This window comes from Perna viridis, chromosome 1, assembly GCF_037379345.1.
Source record: "Perna viridis isolate PV_CMFRI_1.1 ecotype Kerala chromosome 1, ASM3737934v1, whole genome shotgun sequence".
Taxonomy (NCBI): Eukaryota; Metazoa; Mollusca; class Bivalvia; order Mytilida; family Mytilidae; genus Perna; species Perna viridis.
Window position 1 is genome coordinate 24245816 of NC_142445.1, and position 12487 is coordinate 24258302.

General features: G+C 31.4%; 1 protein-coding gene across 1 annotated transcript; it reads left to right on the forward strand.

The window, feature by feature from the left end:
* The first annotated feature begins 29 nt into the window (after nt 1–29).
* LOC148627886 (uncharacterized) lies at nt 30–11639 on the forward strand. The gene is made up of 5 exons (XM_088581100.1): nt 30–107; nt 3187–3487; nt 4950–5251; nt 8321–8567; nt 11190–11639. Exons 2-5 carry the CDS (start codon nt 3205–3207, stop codon nt 11489–11491), a joined length of 1134 nt encoding a protein of 377 aa, XP_088437226.1. The 5' UTR covers nt 30–107; nt 3187–3204; the 3' UTR covers nt 11492–11639.
* Nucleotides 11640–12487: the final 848 nt, after the last annotated feature.

The following is a 12487-nucleotide window of genomic DNA, read 5'->3' on the forward strand; positions in this document are numbered from 1 at the left end:
CGATACATGTCCGAAATTCGATTACAAGAGATAAAAAACTATGAAGATAGGATTAGTCATAACGGACAAAATAGTTCATATATTGTCAGTGCAATGATCTGAAGAAGGTAAATTCATTTTATCACATTAACAACTTCTACATATTCAAAAATTTTCTTTAAAAAAAAATGACGTTTTGGTTTTCCTGGTTTGAATATTGAAGGTATGCATTAAGAGGAACAGTTTTTTTCTACGGTGTGAAATAATGCGAATATTGTATATTGTAGACAAATGGAAAAAACCTCTGGCACTAAGTTCACAATCACATGTATGCTCTTATGTATATATCCAATCTGTTTTAATATCTATTTTCCACAAATTCGGAATATTGAACATGTTTATATACTTTAAACACATAAATGTAAAAAGTAAAATTTATCTATCCGTTCAAGCAGCACGTTAAACGACCAAACAATGGAGAAATGCTATTTGTTTAATGAATACATCAGATTATCGTTCTTTTAACAAAAAAATAATTCATTAACTCTAATTTGGCGTGGCACGTTCGCTTTGCTAACAACTTAGGTGTCTAAATGGCGTAATACCCTACTCGCACTTGAGCAATCATTGTCATTAATGGATTCATTTTCGTTGTATTCATCGATTCTAATCGTTCACTAATTATGAAATCGACAAATCCTGTATTTCTTTAAAATCGCCTATATTCTATCACGATTTTATTATACTACATAAGAACACACGGAAATAAAATATTTTGGTCAAAACGTTATGCTTTTCTTTCGATACGTTCATGGAAAAGCAGGAGAAAAAATGTGTAAACAAATACATATAACTTCACAGCCGGCATTAATGTTGAAAAATGGTATAATTTGAATTACATGCATTCAAAATGTAAAATGATTTATTATAAAGAGGGGTCAAATCGACAAGGGAACCTGAAAATGCCATCATTTTTGTAGGTGTTCATTTGTCCATTTGTATGCGGCATGTGAAATGTCGGTTTAATTCGGTCTATCCATTGAATTACATGATCATTTTGAATCACCAATGGTATACTCAACCATAATATCAATCACAATCAACGCAATGTGTTTCAGAGGATTGTAATTTGTTTTGACTTATTTAATCGACATAGCGCGGCATTTCCACCATGGTCGAATGAACTTTATTTACGTCATGCGTTTGCATTGCATGGTTAAGTTTTGTAAATACAGTTCTAATTTCGCCTTGTTTATGATATCATACTTATTATTATTATTATATGAATGTATTTCAAACATCATTATTGAAAAAGTTGAAATAGTTTATTTTTTTAATTTTAAAACTAGATTGTGGAGGTAATTGGAAGAGCAAAATATTTGGCTTTTCTCACTGATTTATTTAACTCATTTGCCATTTTAAAGAAATACATCCTTGATACTGGATTTAAGCTTATTTAAACATGGATAGGCAATATATTTGTCAAAAACAATACTCTCTCCGTCTTTTCTTGATTTAAATTATTCCTACACTTTCTATGGTAAACTTAGGATTTCATCAATGCATCAATAAATTGTAATGTAGAAAAATATATGACAAAATGAATGGATGACGTCTTTTATGTTGGGAGAGCTTTGCCTATTGTGTTTTTTCGCCTTTGATTTCGTGGGAGAAACATGTTCTCCTCTAATGCTCTAGGGGATTACAAGATCTCTCCTCTCTCGATGGCTGAATGATAGATTTAACTATCTCGAGTGGAAAAATCTCTAAATCCCCTCGAGACTGAAGGTGAATCTATATGTAAAGAGCACCTTTTAATGTAAAGTTATTGATTTTTCCTGATTATGTTTAAAAGCGTGGGACAAATCAGGGCAATTATGAATGTTTCATATTCCCAATCGTTGCCTTAAAATTGCCCTTTGCTAAAAGGATTTTTCTTCAATGACTATACTTTTTGACAGTTGGCTATAACATTATATGAGGAATCACAGTCAAATCATTTTTTTTTTTAAACTTTTGTTGTGTACAGCATAAAGAAAAATAGAAAATACCTTAGAGTATAGGAGAGTATCCGTGAACAAGCATTGAAAGATGAACAGAGAACAAGACATAGTCACACAACAGAAATGAACAAACAAGTAGGCACAAAATCTCACAATACGCTCCATACCTAACCACTGGAATGATATTAGGTACCCATTTCCGCCTCTTGTATCGCGCTAGAATTCTTACAAATAGGCTTCTGGAGCAGGGTTATGTTGCTAAAAGATTGAAGTCATCTCTACGAAAGTTTTATGGTCGTTATCATGAACTCGTGGATCGTTACGGTGTATCCATCTGCACCATGAAAACTGATTTGTTCAATGTGTTATTGTTTTCCTTTCCTCGTTTGTTTACACCGGACTTATTTTTTTATGAGCAACTCGGCGGGTGTTTCTAGAAAACCAGAGGACGCTTACCCTACCAGTGCATCTGGTCCAAGCTCCCAGTTTTTAGTGGAGTCCGAGTTGCTCATTTGCTTTTGTTACTTTGTATGTATGATTTTAATTACTTTATGTTCTTCGTTGTGTATGTCTGTTTTCCATGTGTGGTCTTTATCCGTAGATTACATTCTTTTGATTATCGCTATAATCTTGGTTCCCTTGATTACTCTTGCAAGCAATCCAACGAGCTGCCCATTTAATATCAAGTCAAATGAATGAGAAACCAAGATGAGTTATCTATCAGGTCGGTAACTTTGTTATAGCACATCATTTTTTAAAATACTACAGTACTTGTATGGGGAAAACTTCCCATTATATGGTGTATGGGGGATGAGAATGGGGGATGGGGAGATGGGGATTTTGAATGTTGAGGATAAGGAAATTAGATATCTAAGTATTTACTAATATGAAAAATATATCAAATTTAATCAAAAAGTATAGTGAAAATATAAACGAATTTTAATTTGACAATGTACTTATTTGATAAGGAATATGCAATTAGGATTCTATGGGGTGATGTGGATTTTTCTATAGGGAATGGTGATTGGGACAAAATGCCGAATGAGGAATGGGGAATGGGGGATGGTATATGATGTAAGCGGGAATTTATACCTTTCAAGAGCTGTATATGAATTGTACTATTAAACTTACGGAATTAAACAATACATGTTTAATTTACTAATTAACCATTACCGTTAGTTCATGTGTTTTGTATACATTTCAGATGACTTAACCGCTGTTAATGACAATGGCAACTGGAGAAATTTCAGATATAAAATATAGTCAATTAAAAGCAACAATTAAGGATTTGTTTGACTTTATAACACTTAAAAATCCTGTTACAGATTATAAATCTATAGGAATTTTATTGAAATCATTGAAGGGACATCAATGTTTAAATACAAGTGTTGAAATAACAACAAAATCACCTCTAGATGCTTTACAAGCAATCAGAAATGGGTTGAATGTTGCTCCAAAAACAATGGTTGTCTTGAAAACATGGCTGAATGGTACAAGGGCGAATTGTGAGTTGTATATTTAATATTAATGTTTTTATTTACTGTTTTTTACCTACTAATTAGTTCTGGTACCATACACATAAGTTAATACTTTTAAATCATTGGTTAAATGAGGGCGATAAAAATCATCTGCTCCATTCCAAACACTTCACTTGTATTATATTTTAATTTCTATTAACATCGAATATGACGAGATAGTAAATATTTGTCATGTATGGGAAACTTGATCCTAACTGAGGATGTGTAAGGATATGCATTTCAAAATCGTATGTCACCTTTCCTTCCTAAGATAAAAGGGATATTTCTCCTGCACAATTAAGTATATCATGCATTCATGTTAATATGTACATCTGTACAAACTACCTACACAGTTTCATGAAACTTAATGAAACAGAGCCCAATGAATTACACGTAAAAATGTGTGACGGACAGACAGGAGAACAAAAATAATTTGCTTCCCCACGAAAGTAGAGAGACATAATAAATCAATGTTGTTGAAAGAGGCGGTTCAGACCTTTTTAATCGTGAACTTTTTACTACATGAAACTGCATAGGGACGTTTTGCTTTTGTGTAATGCAATTTACTGTAAAGCTTACCTATTAATCAGAGCATTCTTTTCCGTCATTCTGCAAAATCGTCATATTCATATTTAAGTTTAACAGTATGCTCACTCAACGTCAACTTTAAGAAGCAAAATAAGAAAAATCTGAAGACAAGAATATAAGATATAAAATACTTGAAAGAAACGTGTATGTATAAATTATTATATGGATAAATATGTTTGTTTACTGTTAATCCAGTAGATGTATTCTATTGAAAACAAAACGCAACAATGGTATCAGGCACAACAATTTAAAACGCATTCTCACTACATATCATCAATTCCATTGCAAGATAATATAATACATTTAACTGGTGACACAAACAAGATACTGAGAAAAATTATATATTGAGCAAATAAAAGAAGAAAAGCTTTTAAAATTAAACACACAAAATTGCTATCAAAGTTTACACAATTTATTTTTTTAAAAATTAATTAACCTAATCATTTTCGTTATAACATAAATAGTATTTCCCTCCGGAGGTAACAGTTTGCAGTTAGATATAAATGTTTCAAATTACTGTCGTTATTGCGGCTAGAAACACCTAATAGAAATGTATCTATTGTGTACCACTTGCTTTAAGCGAATATGTAGAAAATTGCGGTTTCAGTATTTATTTATTAATAAGAAATATAAATGTATATAATAATATTTTGACAGACATTCTCCTTTCTACACAAATGACTTATAATGCAGTATGAGTAAAATGTCTTTTCCCAACCACATTACACGTCGATCAATGTTTATGATCATTCACATCCTCCAATCACGATCATGTTCCAATACTTGACATATATCATCGATCAATTCACGATCATTCTTCTCGCTTGAAAGTGTGATGTGACTGTACCCAATCTTTTTTCAGATGTGCCAAAGTTGCTGAAAAAAGAAAACATCGAAGGGGTTAAAACTCTCCTAGAAAGGTTTCCACGAAAGATAGATGACACCGACGCCGTGCAATGGCTAAAATGCTTTTTCAAAACACCACACCCTAATTTTGACAAAGAACAAAAGTATGCAAAAAATACATCCTTACTTGCATCAGTATACACAGCCTGTAAAGATGAAGTCATTCTATCAGTAGAAAACATGGAAAATTGGGAAGACTTAAAAGAAGGACTGAAACGGTATATGATCAACGAAAAAATCAAGTGTAAACCAAAAGAAGTAAGTTAATTGTTTAAAAATTAAGTAAAAACATTTTTCTTTCAATCTATCTTGAATTCCATAATAGTTTAGATATTCATCATAGCTTCTGGAACTGGGTTGTTGATAAAAGATTGATCACTTCTATGGAAGTCTATTTCTGTCATCGTGATAAATAAATGTCGCGAAAAATTATCTCGAAAAGCCGTGATAATTTGGGTATTTTGTCGACATAAATGACAATTTTATCTCAAAAAGTCATGATAATTTTTCGCAATAGTTAAGATAATTATGTCGACCGTTCGATATAATTACATGAATTATCGCGACTTTAAGGGAACCGACGACGGCTTTGTGCCTTTGACATAAAATATTTTCACGATAAATTATGACAACAGTATACTAATACAACGACTTTATGTGCTAATTATCATGACAAATCGTGATATATTATCTCAACTGGTCGTAAAATTTATGATGTCTAAGATATCTGTCGACATTAACTATCGCAATCTGAGAATTTAAAGTTGTGAAAATGCCAAGTAGTATCAACAACAAAACATGTGAGTTGCGATATATCATGTTGACTTTTTCTTGAATTAATTTGGCTTATTGACTTTATCTCTCGACAAAAGCTAGTTTTTCAGGAAAGTTACGATAACTTATCACGAAATTTCGCGTTCGTCGAAATATTACGTCAACAATTCAGGTTATTTTATGGAAGTCTATTCCTGTCATCGTGATAAATAAAAGTCGCGAAAGATTATCTCGAAAAGTCGTGATAATTGGGATATTTTGTCGACATAAATGAAAATTTTATCTCAAAAAGTCACGATAATTTTTCGTGATAGTTAAGATAATTATGTCGACCGTTTGAGTTAATTATCACGACTTATAGAGAGTCATGCCAATATGTAGCTTCGACATAAATATTTTCGCAATAGCTTTTTACCAATATCACGACATTAGAGCTGATTATGGTGACAACTTATCGTGATATCTATCAACATAAACTATTGAAATTTTATAGTTTAAAGTTATGAAAATGCCAAGTAATGTCAGGTACAAAATTTTTGTATTGTGATAAATCATGTTGACTTTTGTGTGAAATAACTTGAATTGTTGACATATTATTTCGACGAACGCGAAATTTCGCCGACAATTTATAGTTACTTACCACGACGAAAAACTATCTTTTGTCGAGATATTAAGTCAATAAGTCAAGTTAATTCACGAAAAAGTCAACATTATATATCGAAATTCACATGTTTTGCTGTTGACACTTACGGAAGCGTATATGTATCATTTTTTGTTGTTATATATTTCAATTAAACGATTTAAATATATCAACATCCTGTGATATAATTCGTCATTTTCAAATTTTCTTGTCGTATGTTAAAATTATATTTATATAGGTAAGTCAATATCTTATTGTCGATATTTAAAAATCAACATTTTATATTAAACGATTGTTTTATTGACAATTTATTTTTATATCGAGGTATAATCGGTAATTTTGATACGAAATGTCGACTTTTATAACAACAAAAAATGATACCTATACGCTTCCGTAGACATGTTATCTCAACTTGTCGTGAATGTATTGATATCTATCAACATAAACTATCGCAATTTTATAGTTTAAAGTTATGAAAATGCCAAGTACTGTCAGCTACAAAGTTGACTTTTTTGTGAAATATATGAAAGTCTATTTCTGTCATCAAGATAAATAAAAGTCGCAAAAAAATTATCTCGAAAAGTCATGATAATTTTTCGTGATAGTAAGGATAATTATGTAGACCGTTCGAGTTAATTATCACGACTTATAGAGAGTCATGCCAATATGTAGCTTCGACATAAATATTTTTGCGATAGCTTTTTACCAATATCACGACATTAGAGCTAATTATTGTGATAAAATGGAGACAAATTATCTCAACTTGTCGTGAACGTATTGATATCTGTCGACATAAACTATCGCGCTTTTATAGTTTAAAGTTATGAAAATGCCAAGTAGTGTCAGCTACAAAATGTATACATTGTTATAAATCATGTTGACTTTTTGTGAAATAACTTGAATTGTTGACGTATTATTTCGAGGAACGCGAAATTTCGTGATAAGTTATCGTAACTCACCACGAAAAACTAGCTTTTGTCGAGATATAAAGTCAATAAGCCAAATTAATTCACGAAAAAGTCATCATGATATATCGCAACTCACATGTTTTGTTGTTGACACTACTTGGCATTTTCAGAACTTTAAATTCTCAGACTGCAATAGTATATGTCGACAGATATCTTAAACATCATGACTTTTACGACCAGTTGAGATAATATATCACGATTTGTGAAGATAATTAGCACATAAAGTTGTTGTATTAGTATACATATGTCATAATTTATCGTGAAAATATTTTATGTCAAGGACACAAGTTGTCGTCGGTTCCCTTAAAGTCGCGATAATTCATGTAATTATATTGAACGGTCGACATAGTTATCTTAACTATTGCGAAAAATTATCGTGACTTTTTGAGATAAAATTGTCATTAATGTCGACAAAATATCCAAATTATCACGACTTTTCGAGATAATTTTTCGCGACATTTATTTATCACAATGACAGAAATAGACTTCCATAAACTTGTCTCCATTTTGTCACAATAATTAGCTCTAATGTCGTGATATTGGTAAAAAGCTATTGCGAAAATATTTATGTCGAAGCTACATATTGGCATGACACTCTATAAGTCGTGATAATTAACTCGAACGGTCGACATAATTATCTAAACTATCACGAAAAATTATCGTGACTTTTTTAGATGAAATTGTCATTTATGTCGACAAAATATCCCAATTATCACGACTTTTCGAGATAATTTTTCGCGACTTTTATTTATCACGATGACAGAAATAGACTTTCATACTTCTCAACTGATTTTGAATAATTTTACTATTGAAAAGAAATAAGGGGGAGGGGGTTGTGATTTTGCAGAGAAAAAAAATTAGAAGAGACAAACTACTTTATAAAAAACGATATAATGTATACATAAAATTGCTATATTATAATAAGATACAAATGCCTGTTTGTAGTTTGTTACAGAGTGTGATATCACGGTCCCTAACTGGGAAGACTATGTAAGAAACGACGAAATTTTCAACCTACACGCCCCACTATGCCTTCCCTTTTTAACAAAAATGCTGGATATTAACATCATAGTGTTTCAATATCCGGCTAAGGAAGAAGTTACCTTTTTTTGTGATACAGCATCCGCCAGTGTTACTATTGAGTTGTGTTTCATCGGTGATAAGTTTGTTCCTATTGTTCCAATAGATTTGGGTAAATATACTAAAAAAAGTTTGAACTCGAGATAAGAAAACAACAACAAAAAAGTAAATAAAATTGTTTTATATTGATGAAGTTATTGTAAATAGATACAAACTATAGAAGTCTATTTCTGTCATCGTGATAAATAAAAGTCGCGAAAAAAATATCTCGAAAAGTTGTGATACTTTGGGTATTTTGTCGACATAAATGTGACTTTTTGAGATGAAATTGTCATTTATGTCGACAAACTACACCATTTATCATGACTTTTCGAGATAATTTTTCGCGACTTTTATTTATCTTGATGACAGAAATATGCTTCCTACGGAAGCGTATAGGTACCATTTTTTGTTGTTATAAAAGTCGACATTTCGTATCAAAATTATGGCAAAATACCGATTATACCTCGATATAAAAATAAATTGTCAATAAAACAATCGTTTAATATAAAATGTTAATTTTTAAATATCGACAAAAATTATCAACAATAAGATATTGACTTACATATATCAATATAATTTTAACATACGACAAGAATACTTGAAAATGACGAATTATATCACAGGATGTTGATATATTTAAATCGTTTAATTGAAATATATGACAACAAAAAATGATACATATACGCTTCCGTAGCTTCCATACCGACGACAACTTGTGCCTTTCGACATAAACTATCGCAATCTGAGAATTTAAAGCTGTGAAAATGACAAGTAGTGTCAACAACAAAACATGTGAGTTGCGATATATCACGTTGACTTTTTCGTGAATTCATTTGACTTTTTGACTATCTCGGCAAAAGCTAGTTTTTCGTGGTAAGTTGCGATAAGTTGTCACGAAATTTTGCGTTAAAAACTATGGAAGTCTATTTCTATCATCAAGATAAATAAAAGTCGCGAAAAATTATCTCGAAAAGTCGTGATAATTTGGGTATTTGTCGACATAAATGACAATTTTTTCGAAAAAAAAATCGCGATAATTTTTCGTGATAGTATGGATAATTATGTCGACCGTTCGAGTTAATTATCACGACTTATAGAGAGTCATGCCAATATGTAGCTTCGACATAAATATTTTTGCGATAGCTTTTTACCAAGATCACGAGCTAATTATTGTGACAAAATGGATACAAGTTATTTCAACTTGTCGTGAACGTATTGATATCTGTCGACATAAACTATCGCACTTTTATAGTTTTAAGTTATGAAAATACCAAATAGTGTCAGCTACAAAATTTATACATTGTTATAAATCATGTTGACCAGTTGAGATAATTTTTCACGATTTGTCATGATAATTAGCACATAAAGTCGTCGTATTAGTATGAAGTTGTGATAATTTATCGTGAAAATATTTTATGTCAAAGGCAAAAGTTGTCGTCGGTTCCCTTAAAGTCGCGATAATTCATGTAATTACATCGTACCGTCGACATATCTTAACTATTTCGAAAAATTATCGTGACTTTTTAAGATAAAATTGTCATTTTGGTCGATAAAATACCCAAATTATTACGACTTTTCGAGGTAATTTTTCGCGACTTTTATTTATCCCGATAACAGAAATAGACTTCCATAATTTCACAAAAAAGTCAACATGATTTATCACAATGCAAAAATTTTGTAGCTGACAGTATTTGGCATTTTCATAACTTTAAACTATAAAATTGCGATAGTTTATGTCGATAGATATCAATACGTTTACGACAAGTTGAGATAACTTGTATCCATTTTGTCACAATAATTAGCTCTAATTTCGTGATATTGGTAAAAAGCTATTGCGAAAATATTTATGTCGAAGCTACATATTGGCATGACTCTCTATAAGTCGTGATAATTAACTGGAATGGTCGACATAATTATCGTAACTATCACGAAAAATTATCGTGACTTTTTGAGATAAAATTGTCATTTATGTCGACAAAATATCCCAATTATCACGACTTTCCGAGATAATCTTTCGCGACTTTTATTAATCACGATGACAGAAATAGACTTCCATAACTTTCCTTTCATCTATGGCAACATCCCTTCAGCACCTGCGTATGGAGTGTTCATATCACAACTCATACGGTATTGCAGAGCTTGCCGAAACTACATAGACTTTTTGCATCGCGCTAGAACTCTAACAAATAGGCTTCTGGAACAGGGTTATGTTGCCTCAAGATTGAAGTCATCACTACAGAAGTTTTATGGTCGTCATCGTGAACTCGTGGATCGTTACGGTGTATTCAACTGCGCCATGAAAACTGATTTATTCAACGGGTCATAGTTTTCCTTTCCTCGTTTGTTTATCCCGGATTTGACTTTTTATGAGCAACTCGGCGGGTGTTTCTAGAAAAGCAGAGGACGCTTACCCTACCGGTGCATCTGGTCAATGCTGCCAGTTTTTAGTGGAGTCCGAGTTGCTCATTTGAAATTATTAAATGATTTTAGTTACTTTGTGTTCTTTGTTGTGTATGTCTGTTTTCCATGTCTGGTCTTTGTCCCTGGATTACATTCTTTTAATTACCGCTATAACCTTGTTTCCCTTGATTACTCTTTGATATGAATGACAAATTATATTATTCAGAATCAGGCATTACATATATTCCTTTAACAGCCAAAGGGAAAACAAATGCAATTATTGTTATTTCAGATAACATAGCATTAGAAAAGCAAAGAAGTCTGAAGGAAAAAATTATAAGGTTAGAATCTAGAATTAAAATTCTAGAAGCAAAACTTGAATTATTGACGGAAGACAACGAACAGGAACGAAGGAAACTTGAGAGAGAACTAAATGAGACAAAAGAGAAAGTTACAAAATACAAGGAAAAATTAAAGAAATCAGAAGAAAGAAAAAAAAAAGAAATGGATGAAGCAGCTTTGCAAATAGTAGATATGCTCTTTAACAAATACATCAAACATGAGACTGGATCCGATTATGAGTGTCCATCGTAAACCTACAAGTCTATCTTTCCAAGTAGTGATAACACAATCTTTTCTCCGTATCGTTGCTTTCATAATTGTGTCCTTTAATTTTCTCGATGTATTGTAGATTTTAAATTGAAATATATACTTTAAAAATTTTTTTTATTTAATTTGTTATGGGAATCAATTAAAACTAAATATTGAAATCGCTTACATTTCATTGAAACACTTTATGAGTTGATAGTTGCTTAAAATATTTTGGGCTGATCGACATTATAACGCCAGTAACGTATCACTATAGTTTATGATTCATTGTTAAAATTGTTGTTGTCATAAGTAAGAAAAAGTGTTCCTGATTATTTTAAAAAGAAATTACAATCTAATTATATGTAAAGTCACGAGAAACCTCGGGTAACTGGCTTCCTTTAAAACAATAATTTTTGGACAATGGTTTGACTTTTGAAGAAAAAACATATGTGAAAATGTACACCTTAAAGAATAATCAAGAGAACCAAGATTATAAAGATAATCTTAAGAATGTAATCCAGGGACAAAGACCAGACATGGAAAAGCACAGACATACACAACAAAGAACATAAAGTAACTAAAATCATACATACAAAGTAACAAAAGCAAATGAGCAACTCGTACTTCACTAAAACTGGAAGCATGGACTAGGTGCTTAGGCATTGTCACTGCTTACGGATCTATTGAGGATGTTCTCTGCTCTTTTTAAAATAACAAGGATATCAAAGGGTTAAAACAATATGAAGAGAACAAATGATTAGGTTTTATCTACTTAAAACCATAATGAAATAAAAGGAATGTCTTGAAACTTCTAAAATAAAAGTGAATTTAATACAATTATTAAAAAAGTGGTGGTGGTGGTGGTGGTTGGGGGTGTAGGTATCATTGGGCAAAATAAAATATAATAATGTTGTGAATATGAATAAAACACAGGAGTCTAAATATCTAACAAAGATGACTGTACATGAACTGCAAAATGCCTTAATCGCATTTGAAGAG